This window comes from Hyperolius riggenbachi, chromosome 10, assembly GCF_040937935.1.
Source record: "Hyperolius riggenbachi isolate aHypRig1 chromosome 10, aHypRig1.pri, whole genome shotgun sequence".
Taxonomy (NCBI): domain Eukaryota; kingdom Metazoa; phylum Chordata; class Amphibia; order Anura; family Hyperoliidae; genus Hyperolius; species Hyperolius riggenbachi.
The window spans coordinates 175,293,424-175,319,186 of NC_090655.1; the positions used below are offsets into that span (position 1 = coordinate 175,293,424).

The window sequence follows — 25,763 nt, forward strand, 5'->3', positions numbered from 1 at the left end:
CGGCTCCACAGATTGTGATCGGTTTTAGGCTGAAATTGATTCACAATCTGTTTGCAGTAAAGGCAGCCATACGATCCCTCTCTGATCAGATAGGGATCTGTCAGCTGGTCGATCTAATGGCAAATCGACCAGTGTATGGCTACCTTAGGTGTTTGACAAAGTGAGAGTGAGTTGGCTGTTTGATTAGTGATTTGTTTGATTTGTGATTGATTGGTTGAGTGAGTGTAGTGAATTTTTTTTTTGTTTTCTTTATTTTGTGTTTTGGATTTATTTTCTTTACATCACCTCCTTATTTTGTGATCTGTTCTCTGTTCATACGTACCCCTTCCCCAATAAAGTTTGTGGCCCCAAAAAATGAAGCGAGGGCAGCAGAAAATTCCTGCCACTCCTGCAATGACATGGAGTCATGGACGTGGTATATCTTCACGTCAAGTATGTGATCAGGGTAAGGGTGGCACAAGCAGCAGGAAGCGCTCTCCCCTGGTCAGAAATGTCTTCCCTGTGTTCGCAGCAGGCTCAGCACACAGGAAAATTCTGTCAGAGCAGGAGGCGAAGACAGTTGTGGATTATTTAGATCAGGATTCAGAACCCTCTACCCAGTTGGAGGAACTTGACAGCTAGTTGCAGCAGCGCCAGCAGTGGCCACCAGGTTCCTCATGACCAGAACCCGACCGCAGCTGCTTCTGTTGATGACGAAGACGAGCTTGTTTCCTCCCAGCACTCCGCTCCAGAAGTACAGCAAACCATCGCTAAGACTGAGAGAGATGTGCAGAAGGTTTGGCATGAGGCATTGGAGGAGACCATGGGACCAAGCTTCATCTAGTGTCACCAGTCAACATCATCATCATCAACACCACTCAACTACAGAGGTGTTTGGTGGCCAGGTGGAGGGTCCAGAAGACTCACGTATTGAACTGAATGATATTTTGGATGATGATGATGATGAGGTGGGTGATAAAATGTATTTGCCACCTGTTCGTTTAGGCAGTAGCAGGCGTGAGCAGCCTGTACAAACAGAGCAGACGGTTGGCCAGCAGCCTGCTTCCCCGTCTGTCAGTACCAGCCACCAGTCCAATGCCAAGCTTTAAGGTGCTAAAACAGGTCGCACCACTGCTGGATGTCTACGCACGTCCACTGCATGGAATTATTTTATTGATGCGGAAGAGGATGAATCCAGGGCAGTCTGTTGTGTGTGTCGTAAATCGGTGAGCAGAGGCAAATCGGGCACCGGGTACGGCACTTCAGGGCTGCTAAGCCATCAGCACAACAACCACAAACGGGAGTTTGAAGTTGTAAAAAATTACAATAAGATGGGTGGAGTAAAAGCAGCAGCAACAGGCCCCTCCTTTTTTTTTCTAGTCGTCCGAGTCCTGTCCCTATCCAACCTGCTCCTCAGTCCCATTCTATTTCAAAGTCCTCTGGGTTTTATAATCTGGGACTGGGAAACCTCTGACTAGCCAGTCGGCTACTGGGTTTGAAAAAAAAGGAGATGCTACTTTGAAATCTCAACCAATGATACAGAAAAAAAAACTTAAAAGGGTTTTTTTCATATGAATGTATGTAGTAAATATTGATTAACTGGGGATGTGCAATATGGATATGATGAATGATGTTAATTGCATTATGCAGATGGATTCGTTTTTGAAATCTTGGAATTGACTATTATTGTAGAGTAGGTGAACTGTATTTGTAAATAAAGTAAGGTGTGTGCATAAATTTAACCTAACCTATCCCCACTTTACCCTTACCCCAAACACAACCCCGCCCTAACCCTTACCTTCCTTCTTTTCCTTCTCATTTGTTTAGGCAATCACAACCTTTCATGACCATATGTACTTTACCCTATGTAATCCTTACCTTACCCAAATCCAAACTCCTACCCAAACCCTAATCCTATTCTTACCCCAATCCTTACCCTGTCACATACCCTAATCCAAACCTAATGCTACCCTAACCCTAATTTTACCCCTAAATCCAAACCCTAATTTTACCCTCACTTTAACCCTAACTCTAATGTTACTCCAACCCTGATCCCTAGCCTAAACCTAATCCCATACTATGCATTTCTCTAACCCTATGTAACCTAACCCCAAACTATTTCCAACTCTATTTTACTCTAATCCTGCCCTAATCTCAACCCCTAATTTACCCATATCCTAACCCTATCCTAAAAGTGGTATGAAACTCAGAATTTCTTTCTTCTCTAAAAGACTATTTTCAGCATAATATCTGCTACCACAAAGCAAACAGCATTCAAACGGTTAAACAAAACACTTTGTTCTTCAGTTATTCTTCAGTGGAAAGCGCATCGATTCAGTGGGCAGCTTTTGGCTGTATCCACAGAGGTGATAATATTATTTTATTTTTAAATTCCTTTGTCTGCTAATTTCCTAGCAGTACTTAAAAGGAGCTCTGTCTACTGTAGAAGCAGAGGGTTGAGAAATGATCAGTAGATAGATGTTAATATATAAATACAGCAGCTATGCAAGAAAATGCAATGGCTGCTTTCAGAACAGATAAACGGTACTTTGGGAACCTGTTATTTGAAAACAGACAATATTACTTTAGCACAAAAGCAAATATGGTAACTGTATGTGTAATACAAAGTTGGAAAACACATTTTCATTGAATGTTATATCAGAGTTTTATCCCACTTTAACTCTAATCATCACATATAATCCAAAAATAACCCAATCCCAAATAGGACCTAACCCTACCCTAACCTTACTCTTATCCCAGTTCTAACCTTGCTAATTCACAATTTAAAAGATGTATTTTCAATAGAATAATTATTTGGATACTTTGTTGTTATCAAGCCTATTCAAAATTAATAACTATGAAGAACTATATGGATACATACTGTATATATTTGTGTGTATGTGTGTATTTTAAGGATAGAATTATCATATTATATAGTGGTGGATAGGGTGAAATATAAAATTATTATTAAGTTTTTAATATTACTGTAATATTATACTAGTAAACCTAAGCCTGTTTAAAACCGGGCTCTAGGTCTGGTTTATACCCCGCCTCCCTCTCCTCCCCTCCCCTTCCTTCCCTCTCATCCTCCCCCATGACCTCCTCCACCGCATAGTTTCAGTCTCTGCGTCCCTCCCTACACATGCGTAGTAGCGCAAAACACAGGACACACACACACACACACACACACACACACACACACACACACACAAACACACAGGAAGACGCAGAGACAAAGGGGTTTTATTATAGAGGATAATTATATTGTCAGGTACAATCATTATTGACTTGAGGAAGCAGGAAGTGCCTCCATCCACCAGTTGTTGCCATTTACACATTTGTTGGAAGGTTTTAATTTACGTTTTCTCCTACGCTTTGTTGGCTACCACCCTCCATCTGGGCTACCACCCTCCATCTGGGCTACCTCCCTCCTTCCCTCTATGTTAAGGATAGATTTATGATTTCATGTAGTGGTAATTAGCTTGAAATATGAAATGATGCAAGTGTTTTATAATACTGTACTGTATTATTATGTTGTGGGGTGCAATTATTATTGACCTGGGAAAGCAGGAAAAGTGCCTGTATCCACCATTTACACTTTTGTTGGAAGGTAATTTTAGTTTTCTCCCACCATTTGTTAGCTCCCTTCATCTAGGAATCTATGTTCTGGAGAGCGACTACCAAAGGAGCGGTTACCCCAACATAAGTGGGAGTGGGTTTCTCCCATAGGTTATAAAAGTGGTTGCATTTCAGAGCAACTCAAAAAGTGTGAGTAATTTACCCTAACCTTTTATTATAAGGTGCTGTTTAACAGTTTTCACAATTGGCTCCTAATTTTCTTCTTTTGTATTTTTCCTTTCCTGGTTTACCCATCAAGCTGCTAATAAACACCAAGCAAGAAAAATATTTTAGTACTGTGATCAATAGTAGAAGGTGAATACTGCGACCAGCATCACTATGACATTTCTTACCTGTTTTGAAGTAAAAACTTAAAATACCATATTTTTCGGACTATAAGACTCTCCTGACCATAAGATGCACCTAGGTTTAGAAAACAAAACACAGGGGAAAAAATATATATATGCTAAACCTGGTGCATCCATCTTGTGGATTACAGTGGGATGTGAAAGTTTCTGTAACTCCAATAAACTTCATTTCACTTCTCAAATATCACTGTGTGTGTCTCCTATATCATAGTTCCCCAACCCTGTCCTCAAGGCCCACCAACAGTACATGTTTTGCAGGTAACCACAAACATTCACAGGTGAGGTAATTAGTGTCTCAGCCGAGCTGATTAGCTACTTTTGTGGATTTCCACAAAACATGCACTGTTGGTGGGCCTTGAGGATAGGGTTGGGGAACACTGTCCTATATGATATATTTAACTGACATTTTTTATTGTAACAACCAACAATTTATACAGGAAAATCATGACGATTAAGAAGGCTGCCCAAACGTTCGCATCCCACCGTATGCCCCCTTTGTACCTCATGCCCCTTTGTTCCCATTGTGTCTCTTGTGTCCTCCTTGTGTCCTCCTGTGTCCCCATTTGTCTACCGCTATCTTCCTTGTGTCCTCCTCTATGCCCCTTTGTGCCCCCCCCCCCCCCCGTGTCAACAGTCTGTCCCCGTGTCCTCCTCTGCATGGGCACAGTAAAGGAAGTCCCCGACACTGCGGCGGGTTGGAGGATCGTATTGGTAGGCGTTCACAAGTCAGGAACTTCCTGCATTTGGACTATAAGACGCAGTGACTTTTTTCCCCATTTTTTGGAGGAGAAAAAGTGAGTCTTATAGTCCAAAAAATTCAGTAGTTAATACCTGTCATGATGCATTTATTGGTCCTTTTAGGAAACATAATTGCCTGTTACACAAGTTGAATGCTTATTTCAGTTAGATTTTCAAGTTTAGGAAAATACAGGATCTTCTCAAAAAATTAGCATATTGTGATAAAGTTCATTATTTTCTGTAATGTACTGATAAACATTATACTTTCATATATTTTAGATTCAAATACACACAACTGAAGTAGTTCAAGCCTTTTGTTGTTTTATTATTGATGATTTTGGCATACAGCTCATGAAAACCCAAATTTCCTATCTCAAAAAATTAGCATATTTTATCCGACCAATAAAAGAAAAGTGTTTTTAAAACAAAAAAAGTCAACCTCCAAATAATTATGTTCAATTATGCACTCAATACTTGGTCGGGAATCCTTTTGCAGAAATGACTGCTTCAATGCGGCGTGGCATGGAGGCAATCAGCCTGTGACACTGCTCAGGTGTTATGGAGGCCCAGGATGCTTTGATAGCGGCCTTAAAGAGAACCTGTACTGAGTAAAATTATTTAAAATAAACACATGAGGTAACTTCAAATGAACATTACATAGTTACCTTGCCATCAGTTCGTCTCAGAAGCTCACCATTTTCTTCTGACAATGATCACTTCCAGTTCTGACAACATTTTGTCAGAACTGAAATATTTCAGTTACTGTCAGTTATATATCAGTTGCTGGCAGTTACAGCTGAGAAGAGAACTGATGTGTTCATGTTTCCCTATGGCTCAAGTGGGCGATATTACAGTTTAACTGTGTGCTGACCAGGAAGCTGTTATGTGGTAATGGCCATTTTCAAAATGGAGGACGGAGAATTCCATTGATCACAGTGAACAAATGGGACACAGGTGAGGAGAAAGAGATTGAGGAGTAGACTACACTGCAGGTAAGTATGACTTGTGTATGGTTATTTTGACTTTTAATTTTCAGTACAGGTTTTCTTTAAGCTCATCCAGAGTGTTGGGTCTTGCGTCTCTCAACTTTCTGTTCACAATATCCCACAGATTCTCTATGGGGTTCAGGTCAGGAGAGTTGGCAGGCCAATTGAGCACAGTAATACCATGGTCATTAAACCATTTACCAGTGGTTTTGGCACTGTGAGCAGGTGCCAGGTCGTGCTGAAAAATGAAATCTTCTTCTCCATAAAGCTTTTCAGCAGATGGAAGCATGAACCCACTTTTGAACCAGAAACAGCGGCAGAAGTGCCTGACCTGGGCTACAGAGTAGCAGCACTGGACTGTTGCTCAGTGGTCCAAAGTACTTTTTTTGGATGAAAGAAACTTTTGCATGTCATTCAGAAATCAAGGTGCCAGAGTCTGGAGGAAGACTGGGGAGAGGGAAATGCCAAAATGCCTGAAGTCCAGTGTCAAGTACCCACAGTCAGTGATGGTCTGGTTTGCCATGTCAGCTGCTGGTGTTGGTCCACTGTGTTTTATCAAGGGCAGGGTAAGTGCAGCTAGCTATCAGGAGATTTTGGAGCACGTCATGCTTCCACCTGCTGAAAAGCTTTATGGAGATGAAGATTTCATTTTTCAGCACGACCTGGCACCTGCTCACAGTGCCAAAACCACTGGTAAATGATTTACTGACCATGGTATTACTGTGCTCAATTGGCCTGCCAACTTTCCTGACCTGAACCCCGTAGAGAATCTGTGGGATATTGTGAAGAGAAAGTTGAGAGACGCAAGACCCAACACTCTGGATGAGCTTAAGGCCGCTATCGAAGCATCCTGGGCCTCCATAACACCTGAGCAGTGCCACAGGCTGATTGCCTCCATGCCACGCTGCATTGAAGCAGTCATTTCTGCAAAAGGTTTCCCGACCAAGTATTGAGTGCATAACTGAACATAATTATTGGAAGGTTGACTTTTTTGTTTTAAAAACACTTTTCTTTTATTGGTCGGATGAAATATGCTAATTTTTTGAGATAGGAAATTTGGCTTTTCATGAGCTGTATGCCAAAATCATCAATATTAAAACAATACAAGGCTGGAATTACTTCAGTTGTATGTATTTGAATCTAAAATATATGAAAGTCCAATGTTTATCAGTACATTACAGAAAATAATTAACTTTATCACAATATGCTAATTTTTTGAGAAGATCCTGTAGTTTCACTGAGTCTTGGTACTATAAGCTGTAATGATCTGTTTGACCACTGCATTTCACTGTGTATAATGGCTTGTTTTACCATTGCATTTCATAGTGTATAAATTGACTATTTGTATGCTGTATTTCAAGCTGATATGCACTGTTAAGATACAGGACTTAAATAAAAGTATGTGCCAAGTTTCTAGATTGCTTGAACAAGCTGGCTTAAGGACATGGCAGCACTTCTGTGCGTCACCATATATCTTCAAACATTTTTATCTTAAGTATATACTTTATGATTTTCTAATAACGCTACAAAATATCTGTTTACTTTGTTTTTCTGTATTTATCAAATTTTCTGAAAGACAAAATTAAGGTTTCATGTAGGTATGAATTAGGTTGTGCCAAACAGTTTTTTCTAGAAAAAGCTAAATATTTTAAAGTTCACATAACAGGAACAAAATGTACTTGATTGATTAAAGTTACACCACAAGGATTGCCTCATTCAGTGCTAAATTTATATACTTTGACTCGTATGGAACAAAGGTACTTCTTAAACCTTTTTTGTTTTCAAAACACAAAGAATCATCTGTCCAGGGGCGTCTCTAGCCATTTTGTCACTCCAGGCGAGAAAACCTGTGGCGCCCCCCCCCCCCCCCCCCCGGTGTGGTGCCCCCTGATGAAAATAATCATAACGCAGCAATGTTTCACCATAAGATAATCATAATTCAGCAATCTTTCACCAGAAAATAATCATAACGCAGCAATGATTCATTTAAAATAATCGTAATGCGGCAATCTTTCACCAGAAAATAACCATAACGCAGCAATGATTCACTGTAAAATAATCATAACGCAGCAGTGGTTCATCATAAAATAATTGTAATGAAGCAAGGATTCACCACAAAATAATTGTAATGTGGCAGCGTTCACCAGAAAATAATCATAATGTGGCCAGCGTTCACCAGAAAATAATCGTAATGTGGCCAGCGTTCACCAGAAAGTAATTGTAATGTGGCAATCTTTCACCATAAACTAATCGTAATGTGGCCAGCGTTCACCAGAAAATAATCGTAATGTGGCCAGCGTTCACCAGAAAATAATCATAATGTGGCCAGCGTTCACCAGAAAATAATCGTAATGTGGCCAGCATTCACCAGAACATAATTGTAATGTGGACAGCGTTCACCAGAACATAATCGTAATGTGGCCAACGTTCACCAGAAAATTATCCTAATGCGTGCAGCGTTTCACTAAAAATGTATAATTACCTGTAAAAAGAAAAGCATTTACTCACCTGCAGAAGACTTCTCTCCCTGGGCGCAGCTCCCCCGACCATCTTCCTGCAGCAGCGCAGCCAGCCTCCGAAAGTCCCGTGCTGACAGGCAGAGCAGGGCTACAGGAAGATGGCGCCCGAAGCCCTCTACTGGAGAAACAAAGTCTCTAGTGCAGGGCTTCGGGCGCCATCTTGCCGTAGCCCTGCTCTGCCTGCCGGAAGACTATGCAGGCTGGAGCAGTGAGCTGCAGGGATGAACTGGCACGGCATCTATTAGATGCCACGGCCAGTTCACCAAATCTATAAATCATGCACCTGCAAGGTGTTGGGCTGGCATGCTCGATCAGGTGCACGTTAGTACCAGCGTACAATATCAGGCTGAGGGAAGAAACCCCAAGCTGTCCTCCAATGTAAAATGTGCCCTCCCTCCCCCGCGGCACTGTGTAGTATACTTTACCTGTCGGTGTCCGTCGCTGGCTTCAGGCTCCATTCTCATACACGCGTCCCACGTGGGTGCATGGGTGACGTCACACACACGTGCCCACGTATATGTCAGCTACCACATGGGGTATGTGTTTAAAAGGCAGTGCGGAGACAGAGCCAGCGACAGACACCAACAGGTAAAATACATCGGAGGGACAGGGTCACAAAGCTGATTCCTGAGAGATTTCATTCTGAAATCGATAAAGAATCGCCTGTGGTGTATGGGCAGCTGGCAGATCTCTCCCGATCAGAGAGGGATCTGTCGCTTTGTCGAATCTGCCCATGTAAGGGCACCTTAAAAATAACAGTAATAGGGACTGTGTGGAAGAGAGAGGGAGAGAGGCACGTAAATAGAGAGAGTCCAGATAGATAGATGTTGGAAAGACAGAAGGGGAACATTAGAAAGAAGGGAAGATAAATAGGTAGATGAGAGCTTGGGGGAAGATGAATAATGGCTCACTAGTGCAGTGCTCCAGTCCTCTCCCCTTGAGAGATGCAAGCACTGTTACTGTAAGAAGGGAAAGAGGGGGAGGGGGTCAGGGATGGTAACACAGCAGAGGCATAGATAAGAATCAAAGTCAGCCAGACTATAATCTAATTGTAATCATCGTCCAGCTCACCACACAGTGCTCTGCTCGGCTGTCACCTCTCCCAGCTTCCAGCTGCAGCACTCCGATCTCTCTCCCCCCTGCTGTGCAGATGTATTGTAGAATGAGAGGCTGACTGTGTGCCGCTCTGTCTCATTCTCATCCAAACTTGCCGCTCTGCAGGAAAGAGGGGGGAGGAGGCCACAGAGGAGCAGGAAGTAGCACAGAGTTGTGCTGTGCCTGCAATGTATGATTTGACGTGACCCGCAGATTGTTGCAGAAGGGCCCTGCCGCTGTATGTTTTCCCCTGGACGGAGGTGCGCAGAGAGGAGAGGGGCGCCACCACCACCTGACATGTGACATCACACAGTTGTTGAAAGGCCCCTGAGCTCCCTCTGAACCAGTACGAGCCTGCTTTCCCCCAAGCCCAGCGCGGCGGCGCCCCTCCCCCACCCGGCGCTCCAGGCCACCGTCTGTCCTTGCCTGGTGGCTGGGACGCCTTTGCATCTGTCCGTGTAGAAATTGTCACCCCACCCAGAGGAGTTAAATAAAGCCATCACTTTATTTACTTCTTGGGAACTTTGGCAGGTACAAAAGTTATTCAGTACAGCAGTGAACTATGCAAAAGCATGTCACAGCAGTTTGCTGTATTGCTATTATGTATGCAGTAATTCCACAGTAGCAAATAAATTAATGGTTTGGATTTTCAGCTCCAATTATAAGCTTACCTTTACATGTAAATCATAAAAAAATTAAAATGTCCCTTGTCTGGCACATAATGTATACAGTATATTGATATGCATATCTAAAGTACCATTCAATCTGTGCATCATTTCATCAGGTCAAAGTCAGATCCAAGCATGCATAAAGTAAAGCAGGGGACGCTGCCTCTCCATGTGGGTGCCCGATGTCACTACCGGTTTCGTTGTAGTCCATGCCCCCTCTCAGACCTGAGTTTCGTCACTTCTAGTAAGTGGACTGTATGTTGCGTCCTGGAATTAAATCTCAAGTTAATGCACTATAGAGGCGCTTTTTTTTCTTTTCACATGTTTGTATCTAAGTGAAAATCCCATTCATATCTATCCATCCGTCAGAGTACCAGCAGCGCAAGATAAATTCTCACACCATACTAAAGACCAAGAACTTCTATCTAAACTTTTTGCCTATTTATGATGTGTCTGGCTCTTTCATACCTAGGAAGACATTGGTGAAAGGTCAACGCATACATTTTGATGTATGCATTTTTGTGCTTTTTTTGTGCGTACGCTTTACAGCAAGGAGCCTGCAATTTCCATCTCCATAATATCTCCAAGATCTGTAACTCCCTCCTTTCTGGCCTCCCCTTGAAACGCACTGCCCCCCTGCAATCAGTGATGAACGCGGCTGCAAGACTCATCCATTCTTTGCACCGCTCCGCATCCACATTTCCACTTTGTGAATCCCTGCACTGGCTCCCTATCCGTTTCAGGATAACTTTCAAGATTCTATGCCTGGCGTATAAATCTGTGAACAAAACCAGCCCTACCGACATCTCGGAGCTTGTTCACAGGTATATACCCGGTCGCCCCCTCCGATCCTCCAACGACCTTCGCCTCACCACCCCACGCATTTCACACTCCCATGCCCGCCTGCAGGATTTCTCAAGAGCTGCCCCCACCCTCTGGAACGCCCTTCCACCACCCATCAGACTTGCTCCCTCTTTCAACTCATTCAAGCAAGCCCTCAAAACCCACCTCTTTATGATGGCCTACCCACCTCCTACCACACAGTAAAGCTGGCCATACACTGGCCCGATTTGCCGTCGTTTCGACAGCAGATTCGATCACTGGGATCGAATCTGCTGCCAATCGTTCACGCTACACGCCGAATTTCGATCAATTTTGTCCGATCCCGTCGATCGCACCGTGCGGAAAATTACAGTCGATCGCCCGTGGGTAGGGAGCGCGTCGCTAGCGGCGTTCGAGTACCCGACGACCAGCGCAATACAGCTGCATACATTACCTGCTCCGCCGGCACGACTACCCCCGGTCACCGCTGCTCCGTGTCCGCGCTGGTCTCCGGCATGCTTCAGTTCCTCCTGCCCGGCAGGAAGTTTAAACAGTAGAGGCCGCTCTACTGTTTAAACTTCCTGCCGGGCAGGAAGAAGTAAAGCATGCTGAAACTGGAGACCAGAGCGGAGAAGACAGCGGAGACCTGGGGAGTGGAGTCGCGCCGGCGGAGCAGGTAATGTATGCGGGCATGCGGGCGGGGGGAGCGGCGGCAGCAGCACCATCACCACAACAGATTGTGAACGGTTTCAGGCTGAAATCAGTTCACAATCTGTTTGCAGTAAAGGTAGCCATACGATCCCTCTCTGTTTAGATTCGATCAGAGAGGGATCTATCTGTTGGTCGAATCTGATGGCAAATCGACCAGTGTATGGCTACCTTAACTTTCTACTGAATATTTAACAGCCCCACCTAGTGTTTCCACCCCACCCTCTAGATTGTAAGCCTCTGGCAGGGTCCTCCATTCCCTAGTGTAATCTACAGGATCATGTACTCCTGTCGTATGACAGCCTGTACTTGTATTACTGGGCCTACCTAACCAGCCCATATTGCATGATCATGTATTTTGTACAATTTGCTTGTATAACTTTGTTCTATGTTGTATAACCTTGTTATGTCTGTCATCCTTGTATCATTGTATATATTTATTGTCCAGCGCTGCGTAATATGTTGGCGCTTTATAAATTCAATAAATAACAATAAATAATAATAAAGGAGTATATGTTTTTAATTTGTTTTTAATCCGTTAAAGCACACAGGAAAACACAGGTAATGTTATCATTTTTTTATTTTCAACTGTAACTGTGTGCATTTAAACACTTTAAAAATGCATGCTCTTCTTGGAGCTTGCGTTTTACATTGATTTACTGTAACGATCGTGGAATTATCTCCATGGTCAGTACACAAGATGTGTGCTGACACTGCGGAAATCCTCCACAAGCATATAAAATAACAGAACCCAGCTTTGGTGCAATGCAGCTGTAGAGCACAGAGACAGAATGTATGTGTGTCCACCAATCTAGTCACCACCCGGCGACGGTGAACACACAACAGCGAAAACCAAGTGGGAACGCAATCGCAAGAATGGCGATTGCCAACAGTGACACAAGACCGAGTAAAGACAGAGCATAAGTGTAGTAAGAAAGACACAGCAAACAATAATGATCAGAACGCCAAGGAAAATAACAAACGCACTCGCGAAGCACGGTCGCTGCATGAGAAGCGCAACAGCGACAAAACACGCTAATAGCGCGGTCTCCGCACGAGAAGCGCAACAGAGACAAAACGTGCCAACCCTAACTAACCAATGTAACACAAAAATGAATAGAGAACGCGAACGCTTGCTAAACGGTTACCTCACCGAGCCTACAGCAAGCGTTCGTTCCAGACAAGACAGACAGAAGGAGTAACCAGTAGCAACCGCAGCTCTGGCCTACACTCCCAGACAGAGTACAGAAAGAAACACCGCCACTACCGCTAGGGCAGATGTGATCCAGACAGACAGATGGAGCAACCAGTAGCAACCGCTGCTCTGGCTTGCACCCCTAAGACAGAGTACAGAAGGAACCACCGCCACTACCGCTAGGGCAAATGCGATCCCAACAGACAGAACGATTTCCTGTCGACCGCCGCTGGCGACAAGACAATCGCAACAGAAAGACAGTACAAGGCAATACAGATAATTACAACCTGACTACGCTAGAAGGAATGCTAGTGCACCCCCAAGGAATTACTCTAAGATAATCTTAGCAAACAATTAGCAAAGGCTGAGACTCCAGGTAAGTTAGCAGGAACAAACCTCTATGACCAGCAGGGAAGTCTGGGAGGAAAAGGTATTTATACTGCAAGCCATCAAAGGAAGCAGCTAAGCAATTTGCATAACAAGTGGATGCAAATTCCTCACCAGCAGAGCAACTCTGAAACTTGCAGAGTGAAGACAGGTCTCCTTTCCAGGGACCTGCAGCACTCAGACCTACACAATGGTCAAAAAGCGGTCTGTCTGTGCAGACAGCAGAGCAGATCATTACAGTACCCCCCCCCCCCCTTTCTAGGGATGGCTTCCAGACGTCTCTCAAAACTGATATTTCCAAAAAAAAATCTGACTGAAGACTCATGAAGGTTGAGACAGCCCGACAAGGCCCAATTCCAGAGTCAATCCTCCCGATACCGACCTCATCGGAAGCAGAAGCCACCGAAACATGCCCATCAGTACTACAAGTCTCAGCGTAACACCCATCAGAACTGTGAATGCCAGAGAAGAACCCATCGACACCCTCCAAGCAATACCCACCACCTTCCAGGGACCGTCCAAAAATACCAAACCTGCCACAATACCTATTCGAAGTGTCCCTTTCAACAGAGAAGCCACTGTTGATCCCATCCAGGATACCAAGAAATATTTCTCCCAGAATCTCCCAGGACACTTTGAAGCTCCGCAGAGATCCCAAGAGGCCAGAACGCTCACCAGGCTCACATGGAGAGCTATCAAGAACCCCTATGCTACCTATGACAATTCCGGATTCAGGATTACCAGGACAACCATCAAGATCAGGGCTTTCAGGGACCACTTCTGGGCATGCAGGCAGGCAGGCAATATCAGAACATGTCTCCACCGAGGAAGCATCTGAGCATGCTGGTAACTGAGGCACACTTGGACATTCTGGCTCACAGAGCGCATCGGAGTACACTAACACAAGAGAAACCTCAGGACATGTCGAGGAACTGCCAACCTCAGAGTCCGTCACGACAAGACCAAAACCAGGACCGGGCAGAGAATCATCACGAGTAGTGGTCACAAGTACTGGACTTTCAAAAGAAGACTTGGTCTCAGACCTAGAAGTCTCTGTGACTGCAATTGTATCCAACAGGAACTCATCATTGACTACCCATGACTGAAGCTCCACAAGAGCTGCAAAAATAGTCAGCATAACAGCAATGCCTACTGAAGTGGGCAATACCTCAGACGGCCCTGCGGGGCAGGAGGCACCTCCTAAAATTTCTGCACCCTTTGGGAGGAACTCGGAGAACTCCAGAACATCAAACAAAACTTCAGGAGCATCATTTCCCAAGTTTTCTGATAAAGCAATCAAGGATTCTGAACTATCCATGTTACAGGGCCGAACATCAAATACATTCTGCGGACAGGGCAGAGATCCCAGGGATGGTTTAACCATACGCTGGGACTGAATTTCATCTTCAGGAACAGGATGCACAGGAATATCTAGTGAAACCAACACTGACTCCCTGAGTCTAGTTTCACTGCAGGCAGAAAAACAGATGAAATTAGCTGCAATACCTAGACGAGCCTCTGGGCTCCCTGCAGGAGATTTATTGCAAGGCAACATTGACTCATCCAGAGTACAGGGTGGAAAGTCAGTACTTTCCTCAGAGCAAGAAAGGGACTCACAAATGTCAGTGCGAGTAGACATCATAGTTTCATTCATGGTACAGGGCAAGCTCACAGGAACACCTAAAAAACAGGCATTATATAGCACAGATTCAAACTCCACACAAGCAGAAGAAAATCTTTCAGAATTCACACAGGTGTCAACAACGGTGGTACACCCATTCATTTCAGATCGCACAGTGGCAAAACTCACTTGCTTTACCCCAGAAAGGCAGGAACAATCATCCGATAACGGTGTCTCTTTATTGGAGTCAATTGGTTGGTGTGTGTGCAATTCATCCAAAATCGTCTGCCACACACAAATCACCGGATCCACAAAACATTCGTCACACTCATCAGAGTCAATCAAAGTATACACAGAATCGATACAAGCATTAAGAATCTCTTCGCTTTCTGTGATGTAAAAATCGCAAAACGCCTTCCAATCAAACTCGAACTCCTCAATCAAAGCCCCAATCTCCCACGGATCGAATGGAGGCTCAAACAACCCTATATCAAAGAAACACTCATACGGGTTGGGATCAGGAACATGCATAGATTTTTTTACTGCTTTAATATAATGTATAATTCTGCCTATAATAGGATCCACATATGCTTTTGCTTTGGGTAATAAAACCTGAGAAAAGTCGTACAAATCGGAAATTCCCTCTACACTGGGAATTTCGGTTTGGCTGGTCATACTGTAACAATTGTGGAATTATCTTTGTGGTCAGCGCACAAGATGTGCGCTGACACTGCGGAAATCCTCCACAAGCGTATAAAACAATAGAACCCAGCTTTGGTGCAATGCACCTGTAGAGAGAAAGTGAGCACATAGACAGAATGTATGTGTGTCCACCAATCTAGTCGCCACCCGGCGACGGCGAACACACAACAGCGAAAACCAAGTGGGAACGCAATCGCAAGAATGGCAATTGCCAACAGTGACACAAGACCGAGTAAAGACAGAGCATAAGTGTAGTAAGAAAGACACAGCAAACAATAATGATCAGAACGCCAAGGAAAATAACAAACGCACTCGCGAAGCACGGTCGCCACACGAGAAGCGCAACATCGACAAAACACGCTAATGGTGCGGTCTCCGCACGAGAAGCACAACAGAGACAAAACGCGCCAACCCTAACTAACCAATGTAACACGAAAATGAATAGAGAACGCGAACGCTTGCTAAACGGTTACCTCACCGGGCCTACAGCAAGCATTCGTTCCAGACAAGACAGACAGAAGGAGTAACCAGTAGCAACCGCAGCTCTGGCCTACACTCCCAGACAGAATACAGAAAGAAACACCGCCACTACCGCTAGGGCGGATGCGATCCAGACAGACAGACAGATGGAGCAACCAGTAGCAACCGCTGCTCTGGCTTGCACCCCTAAGACAGAGTACAGAAGGAACCACCGCCACTACCACTAGGGCAAATGCGATCCCAACAGACAGAACTATTTCCTGTCGACCGCCGCTGGCGACAAGACAATCGCAACAGAAAGACAGTACAAGGCAATACAGATAATTACAACCTGACTACACTAGAAGGAATGCTAGTGCACTCCCAAGGAGTTACTCTAAGATATTCTTAGCAAACAATTAGCAAAGGCTGAGACTCCAGGTAAGTTAGCAGGAACAAACCTCTATGACCAGCAGGGAATTCTGGGAGGAAAAGGTATTTATACTGCAAGCCATCAAAGGAAGCAGCTAAGCAATTTGCATGACAAGTGGATGCAAATTCCTCACCAGCAGAGCAACTCTGAAACTTGCAGAGTGAAGACAGGTCTCCTTTCCAGGGACCTGCAGCACTCAGACCTACAAAATGGTCAAAAAGCTGTCTTGTCTGTGCAGACAGCAGAGCAGATCATTACATTTACATTGTAACGCATAACACAAGCGTTGGACAATTAAAAGCTTGTCAAAACACAACGCACAAAATCAGCTTAGATGTGAAAGAGCCCTCAGGGGGAACTTCTGCCACTTTCCTCATTCTAATTTTGTTTTCTCATAGTTTTATGATTTATGGCATGTCCTACATGCAATATTGTCAAAAGATTGATGCAATATTGTCTTGGTTGTTTAGTTGGGTGTTTTTACAATACCGTGTCCTTGGAGTGCAACAGTCTAGAGCAGGCATGGGCAAACTTGGCCCTCCAGCTGTTAAGGAACTACAAGTCCCACAATGCATTGCAGGAGTCTGACAGCCACAGTCATGACTCATAAAGACAAATGCATTGTGGGACTTGTAGTTCCGTAACAGCTGGAGGGCCGAGTTTGCCCATGCCTGGTCTAGAGGGTTCCACAGACTTGAGTGGGGCTGGGCTTGTCCTCCCCACTTACTGTTTAGCTTCTTTTTATTTATTTTTTTATTCAGGCTTTAAGATACTACAAAAGTTTGCCTCTTGGTCCTGTTTCTTTTTTGTATATCCTACTCCAGGTATCACCCGCAGGTACGTCTTTCTTCATTATCTTAGTTTGTTATTTCCATTATTTAATTTCCCATTTGCCTATCTGAAGGTCAAAAACAGTCAAGTTTTCATGTTTGTTACAGGGTACTTTGTTTTTGTTTCTAGTGCTGTTAGCTCTTCTGTTCGCTGATAAACCTTATTAGTCTATAATTTGGAATGCCCTTCATCAGGCCTCTGTACATATAAAAATTCTAAAAAATGAAGCAAACAAAATTCAGACTAAAATCCAGTATTGTCAGAAGAAATCATGAGATCCCCAATAGAGATGTCCCGAATGGTTCGCCGGCGAACGGTTCCAGGCGAACTTCGGGTGGTTCGCATTCCCATAATGAACTATTGAGCAGAACTTTGACCCTCTACATCACAGTCAGCAGGCACATTGTTGCCAATCAGACTGCACTCACTCCTGGAGCCCCACCCCCCCTTATAAAAGGCAAGGTCCTTGTGCCGTTTTACTCACTAGTCTGCTGTAACAAATGTTGGAGAGGCAGCCGCGGTTAACAGCGTGACCACCGCAGCTGCCTCCAGCTCCCTGTTTAGCGACGTTACCGTACACTTTGAAGCTCCGCAGAGATCCCAAGAGGCCAGAACGCTCACCAGGCTCACATGGAGAACTATCAAGAACCCCTATGCTACCTATGACAATTCCGGATTCAGGATTACCAGGACAACCATCAAGATCAGGGCTTTCAGGGACCACTTCTGGGCATGAAAGCAGGCAGGCAATATCAGAACATGTCTCCACCGAGGAAGCATCTGAGCATGCTGGTAACTGAGGCACACTTGGACATTCTGGCTCACAGAGCGCATCGGGGTACACTAGCACAAGAGCAACCTCCGGACATGTCGAGGAACTACCAACCTCAGAGTCCGTCACGACAAGACCAAAACCAGGACCGGGCAGAGAATCATCACGCGTAGTGGTCACAAGTACTGGACTTTCAAAAGAAGACTTGGACTCAGACCTAGAAGTCTCCGTGACTGCAATTGTATCCAACCAGAACTCATCATTGACTACCCATGGCTGAAGCTCCACAAGAGCTGCAAAAGTAGTCAGCATAGCAGCAATGCCTACTGAAGTGGGCAATACCTCAGACGGCCCTGCGGGGCAGGAGGCACCTCCTAAAAGTTCTGCACCCTTTGGGAGGAACTCGGAGACCTCCAGAACATCAAACAAAACTTCAGGAGCATCATTTCCCAAGTTTTCTGATAAAGCAATCAAGAACTGAAGCAATCTGAACTATCCATGTTACAGGGCCGAACATCAAATACATTCTGCGGACAGGGCAGAGATCCCAGGGATGGTTTAACCATACGCTGGGACTGAATTTCATCTTCAGGAACAGGATGGTCAGGAATATCTAGTGAAACCAACACTGACTCCCTGAGTCTAGTTTCACTGCAGGCAGAAAAACAGATGAAATTAGCTGCAATACCTAGACGAGCCTCTGGGCTCCCTGCAGGAGATTTATTGCAAGGCAACATTGACTCATCCAGAGTACAGGGTGGAGAGTCAGTACTTTCCTCAGAGCAAGAAAGGGACTCACAAATGTCAGTGCGAGTGGACATCATAGTTTCATTCATGGTACAGGGCAAGCTCACAGGAACACCTGAAAAACAGGCATTATATAGCACAGATTCAAACTCCACACAAGCGGAAGAAAATCTTTCAGAATTCACACAGGTGTCAACAACGGTGGTACACCCATTCATTTCAGATCGCAGTGTCAAAACTCACTTGCTTTACCTCAGAAAGGCAGGAACAATCATCCGATAACGGTGTCTCTTTATTGGAGTCAATTGGTTGGTGTGTGTGCAATTCATCCAAAATCGTCTGCCACACACAAATCACCGGATCCACAAAACATTCGTCACACTCATCAGAGTCAATCAAAGTATACACAGAATCGATACAAGCATTAAGAATCTCTTCGCTTTCTGTGATGTAAAAATCGCAAAACGCCTTCCAATCAAACTCGAACTCCTCAATCAAAGCTCCAATCTCCCACGGAGCGAATGGAGGCTCAAACAGCCCTATATCAAAGAAACACCTAACAGATCACCTAATAATCAGAATCCTGTTCTTTTCTGACACATATCGTTACATCTGCCTGCACTAATTAGTTAAGGGACAGCTGCTGACAGACTCTGCTAGGGAGAGTTTAATTAGACTCTTGTAGGCTTGTTCCTAGCTAATTGTTATTACTTTCCCCACTCCCTCCTCACGGAGGGAGGAGGGTCTCATCTTCCAGGGAATTGTAGAATTTCAAAAGCCAGCTTATATACCTTGGCCAGGAATTGAACCCAGGTCTGAGTGCTTGGTAGTTAGCTCTCTTAACCGCTATACCACCACCAACACTACATGCTGAAGGCAGCCTAGCATGTACCATTATGATCTATCCTAGAGAAAAATGAGCTTGCTTAAAGATTTGTAGGCTTTTAAAAGCCAGCATACATACCTTGGCCATGCTGAAGGCAGTCTAGCATGTACCATTATGATCTATCCTAGCCTACAAATCTTTAAGCAAGCTTGGTGGTGGACCAGCGGTTAAGAGAGCTGACTACCAAGCACTCAGACCTGGGTTCAATTCCCGGCCAAGATATATAAGCTGGCTTTTGAAATTCTACAATTCCCTGGAAGATGAGACCCTCCTCCCTCCAGGAGGAGAGAGGAGGTAGGAGGAGGAGATACACTGCCTGATGTTGTAAAGTAGTGTAGGCCTGTAATTGAACATTGAATGAGATTTATGACCTTAAAATAGGGGTTTATGTGAAATCTAGATTTTTGCCTGGTACTTTTTGATGTGTATTTCACTCAATCATGTCTTCCTCCAGGTATTAGATCCCTTGAAACATGTTATCTATCATTTTTCCAGTCGGTAACAATTTTTCTACATTTTGAAGCTCGCCTCCCCATTGAAGTCTATTGCGGTTCGCGAACTTTTCCGCGAACCGAACCTTCTGCGGAAGTTTGCGAACCTGGAGGTTCGCGACATCTCTAATCCCCATTTCCAATATGAGAAAATCAATGTAAAAGTGGCAAGTGCATGGTATGTAATAAACAGTCCCAATAAACATTGGAGCTCAGATACCGGTCAAGTGAAAAAGTGTACAGGGGACAGACCTGTCACTCAACTGTCCCTAGCAATGGCTCACAATCAAATCAAATATGGGTAGTGTAGTGTACGTATTGCTATCTAGGGCTAATTTTGGAGGGGGAAAAGGGAATTAAAGAAATAGGGGTTTTATTTAAAAAATGTCCTTTTTTTATTAATACATTTAAAAAAGTGCTGCTGCAATCAGAGACCAGCAAAAGAAAGCTGTATTAGTGACAAGAAAAGGAGGTAAAATTCATTTGGGTGCTAAGTTGTATAAGTAAGCAATAAAGTGTTAAAGCTGTGAAGTGCTGAATTGTAAAAAATGGCCTGGTCACTAGGGGGTGGTGAACCTGTGCTCCTCAAGAGGTTAAAATGATGTATGGATTCCTTTGAAACAAGTAATAATTGTATTAGGATTCAGCAGAAAAGAGTCTTAAAGCAGTGACATTTTTTTTGCAGGCTTTTAGACCCTAATGCTGGGAATACACGTTTCGTTTTTGCCTTCGTTTAAACCTTCGTTTCGATTGTGCCTTTTGTCCTTTTCGATCCCGAAATAATCAATCGTACGGTTAATATCACCACCCACGGTTTCGGTTTTTTTTCGATTCTGATGGTTTCATTTTTCCAATGATCGAAGGCTGCAAAGAAACGAAACGTAGTACAGGGACGGACGGCATAAACGAATATATAATCGATCTGAACAGCCATCAAGCCTACCAATCGCTCGATTAGATGGATAAAGAGAGATAATATCAAACATGTTCGATCACTAGTCATTCGTTTTTGGGGTCTGTTAATCGAAACTATAATGAGATTATGACTATTTTCACATACGTTTTCAACACTCGATTAGTTTACCGAACGAATCGAAGGCTAAAACGAAGGCAAAAACGAAACGTGTATTCCCAGCATTAAACCAGGAAAAAATCACACTGCAGAGAGACCTGCAGCAGCCCCAGCACTTACTCACTTCTTTGGGTTCCAGCACTGCAGTTCTCCCTCTGTCTTCCGGGTGGCACTGTAACCCTGTAGTGAATGAGATTGCTGTTAGAGATAGCACAAACAATTCACCGGTGAACAGTTCCTGGCGAACATGGTCATTCGCATTTAACACAAATTTTTTTGTAAAATTTGTGTTCGCATTTTTTTTACATTGAAGTCACTGGCCGCCAACTTTAGCTGTTAACAGCAAAGCCTCTTTACGTGCTAGAAACCCCAAATTTGCAGGGTATGTGGAGGAGAATAGTGGGCACAATAGGAAAAAAAAGACCCTATAGTTTTTGAGAAAATAAATTTTAATTTTTTGGGAAATGTTTCAACAGCCGCCGACTTCAGTGGTTAATAGCAAAGCCCCCTTACGTGGTAGAAACACCAAATTTGCAGGGTATGTTAAGGAGGGCAGTGGTAACAAGATATCATTGTGCTATGGGTGCTCCAGGGTGATGGCATGGGTGGGTGCTATAGGTGCGGTGGAGTAGTAGGAGAATGGAAAGCCGTCAAAAATTATAAGGTGTTTTTGAAAAGAGTAAATGGTTGGTAAATAGTTGGTGTGTGTGTGGTGATAAGTTATTTGTAGAAAATGGTTGCAGCTGGATGTGGTAAAGTGGCTAAGATGTAAGCCATGGGATATAACTGGATAGGTGGTAAATTATTTAATAACATTTATATGAATTAAATCTCTATAAACTGAAAACCTTGATGCAACTATTTCCCAACATCTGGAAGGCCCTGATGAAGCCAATCTAGGGTTGGGAAAAAGCAAATATCACTGATGAGTGTTTGTAAAAATAAATTAATTTAAAAAAAAAAAAGAATTATGAGGAATGTAACACAAATTGTAAAAAACGAAATCAGACTTGCAAAACTTAAAAACAAGGGCTAGTAAAATCCCCAAAAATGTTTTACAAATACATAAATTCAAAAAAGAATAAGGCTGAGAATATAGGACTCTCAAAATATCAGTCAGATAACTTGATTGTGGAAGACCGAATACTAAAGCTTAAAATTTTAAATGCATGCGTGTCTTTACCAGGGTGATGCCCTTGTCTTATAATAGAGCTCTAGGTTGTTCCCAGTTTACCTCATTCAGCTTGAATTGCCTACAATGTGAAGGCACGCTTAGATAAAATCAAGATACAGTAGATAAGGGACCAGGCACAGATGGCATTCCCCCCCCGGTATTAAAGCGGAATATAACCCTGCATTTCAACTTTGCTCTAAAACATTATTTACAGCATATTATATGCAAAAAGCATTTTTTTTTTTACTAGACCAGCATTGGAAGGGTTAAACACAGAGGTTTTAAGTTCCGTGCAGACGTTCAGATAGTTACATTCTATTTAGTTAGATGTATCTATTGATAAACAGTTACACACTCTTTGGCTGTCCTCCAAGCTCCTTCTCAGTGAGAGAGATGAGTCACAATAAACACTTAAAAGATACATATTTGTAAACAAAAAGTATCTAACTGAAGTTCGGATGCGTCTGCAGAAATCTCTAGGGACTTTAAAGCCCTGTGTAACCCTTCCACCTGTGTAACCCTTCCAATGCTGGTCTAGTAAAAAAAAAATGCTGGTTGCATATAATATACTGTAAATAATGTTTTAGAGCAAAGTTGAAATGCAGGGTTATATTCCGCTTTAAGGAGGTTGAGATCAGTTATCAATAGGCCACTTTACCTTATTTTCTATGATTCTCTTTTAAGTGAGTCAGTTCCCAATGACCGGCATACAGCTGATGTTTTCCCCTATTTAAGAAAGGAAAAGAATCAAAATCAGGAAACTATAGACCTGTAAGCTTGACATTAGTTGTGCATAACTGTAGGGCTGTTTCTCACTTATTTGGTGGCCCAGGCAAGGTAAGCTATTATAGTGGCTGGTAGGTAGGCTTTGGTAGATTCTATTGGCAGGCAGGTAGTGATTGGTAGATTCTAGTGGCAGGCAGACAGTGAGTGGTAGATTCTAGGGTCAGGCCAGTAGTGATTGGTAGATTCTGGTGGCAGGCAAGTAGTGATCGATAGAATTTAGACTTGCAGTAAGTGATGAGTATTGGCAAGTAGTGGGCGATTAACAGTGACAGCTAAAGGTGCGTACACACGCACTACTATAAGGAGCGACTGGTCCGTCAGACCCTCCCGCTGGGCGGGCATTCCAGTGACAGTAGAGCGTGAGTACAGTCTGTCGGCAGACTGATAACACTGTTTCTGAATGATCCACTGAGCGGATCGTTCAGAAACAGTGTTATCAGTCTGCCGACAGACAATACAAATGCTCTACTATCGTTGGAACGCTGGGTCAGGCGGACCTGTCGTTCCTTATAATAGTGCGTGTGTACACACCTTAAGGAGGAGCAGTGACAGCAAGGGTAAATATGTAGTGACAGATAGGAGGTGACAAACAAGAGTGATAAGCATTTACAGGTAGTGGACTGAAGGCTAGAGACAAGCTGAAATGAGCAGTGACAATGAGGGTTTGACAAGCAGTGACATGTGGAGACAATCAGAAACATCAGGGGAGGATGAGCGGTGACTGCAGGAGGTGGTGTGTAGAGATGGCCCGAATCTCCGATTTTCGGTTCACGAACTTCCGCGAAAGGTTTGGTTCGCACGAACTTTCGCGAACTGCAATAGACTTCAATGGGGAGGCAGAAATCACATTGAATGCTAAATTGCAGGCCTAAAGTGCTTTAAAACATCTTGCATGTGTATACATCAATCAGGGAGTGTAATTAGAGTACTGCTTTACACTGACACACCAAACTCCCTGTGTAACGCACCGCAAACAGCTGTTTGCGTAGTGATGGCCGTGCTGGACTGGTGCGCACTATGGCGAGATTGCTCTTCCTCACTCAGTGATGTCAAGTAATGTCTGACTGCCTTATCAACTTTCAATGGTTCTTTCTCTACCATTGTTAAAGCTTACATCTATTCTTTTAAATACTTGTTCTGCTTGCTGTTCAGTACCTGAAACGAGAATCTTATGGACGACAAGTCTGCCATTGCGAGTGACCACGGGTAATGGCCGGGGAATCCTGGTTCGATTCCGGTCCGGAGTGGGAGCCTAAGAAACAGCTACCACCCCTGCACATCCAAGGAAGGCAGCAGGCATGGCATGCACGTCCCGAGGTATAACAATACAGGAGGACTTTTGAGGCCCTACTGTATATGTGAAATGAATCAACTTTAAATCCTTTAACGAGAATCTGTTATGGAGGGCAAGTCTGATGGTGCCTTCACTGCGACTCACCTCCTCAAAAGGCCGCATGAGCCTGCATGCATTTCGCATCAGTGTCCAGTTGTTGGGCCACAACATCCCCATCTCCCCAGATTGTGTTCTTCTACTGTAATTGTACAGGTACAGGGTGACGGCTTTCTCCTGTTTTAGCAGGCGAGAGAACATGACCAGGGTCGAATTCCTGTGAGTCGAGCTATCACATATCAAGCGTCTCACCAGCAAGTTGTTTCTCCGCTGAATGTCTGCAAAGCGTGCCACTGAACACAACAGGTATGCAGTGATGAGGTGGGTTCACTGAACGCAACAGGTAGGTATATGCAGTGATGAGGTGGGTTCACTGAACACAACAGGTAGGTATATGCAGTGATGAGGTGGGTGCACTCAACACAACAGGTAGGTATATGCAGTGATGAGGTGAGTTCACTGAACACAACAGGTAGAGGTATATGCAGTGATGAGGTGTGTTCACTGAACACAACAGGTAGGTATATGCAGTGATGAGGTGGGTGCACTCAACACAACAGGTAGGTATATGCAGTGATGAGGTGGGTTCACTGAGCACAACAGGTAGGTATATGCAGTGATGAGGTGGGTTCACTGAACACAACAGGTAGGTATATGCAGTGATGAGGTGGGTGCACTCAACACAACAGGTAGGTATATGCAGTGATGAGGTGGGTTCACTAAACACAACAGGTAGGTATATGCAGTGATGAGGTGGGTTCACTAAACACAACAGGTAGGTATATGCAGTAATGGGTATTACAATGTGCACCTGCTGTCACACACACAGGTAGTCACTGAATGTGCTGGGCCTGGCAGTTGCACACACACAGTATGAATTAGCAAGGCTGTCTATGCAACACAAGTGTTAGTGGGACACACAGAAAAAAAATGATCACAAAAACAAGATTAGTTCTCAAAAGAGCTGTTGTGGGGTGTTATTTTAGCAATAAGAATCAGCCAGGAGCAAGCTAACAATCCTATAACAGCCTAACTAATCTTTCCCTATGAGAGTCTGCCAGCAGCTGTCCCTTCTCTCACTATTGCAGGCACACGAGTGAGTGTAATGGCCAGCGGAGCCTGCCTTATATAAGGGGGGGGGGGAGTGGCTCCAGGAGAGATTGTAGCCTGATTGGCTACAATGTGCCTGCTGACTGTGATGTAGAGGGTCAAAGTTGACCCTAATGATGCACTATGGAGGCGAACCAAACTTCCGGAAAAGTTTGCGTTACATGGCGAACGCGAACCACCGGAAGGTTGCCTGGAACCGTTCACGG

At 44.0% G+C, this 25,763-nt stretch overlaps 1 protein-coding gene across 7 annotated transcripts in view; it reads left to right on the top strand.

Moving 5' to 3' along the window:
* The window catches only part of LOC137536026 (pepsin A-like), a 124,492-nt gene that overhangs the window by 85,720 nt on the left and 13,009 nt on the right, over nucleotides 1-25,763 (top strand). The window contains exons 3-4 of one of the 7 annotated variants that reach the window (XM_068257988.1): nucleotides 10,088-10,215; nucleotides 24,637-24,753. The exons of the other annotated variants lie outside the window; for them this stretch is intronic. Of the exons in view, the coding sequence (XP_068114089.1) occupies nucleotides 24,722-24,753 (32 nt within the window). The 5' untranslated portion in view covers nucleotides 10,088-10,215; nucleotides 24,637-24,721. The remainder of the gene's footprint in view (nucleotides 1-10,087; nucleotides 10,216-24,636; nucleotides 24,754-25,763) is intronic. 7 annotated transcript variants of the gene reach the window in all.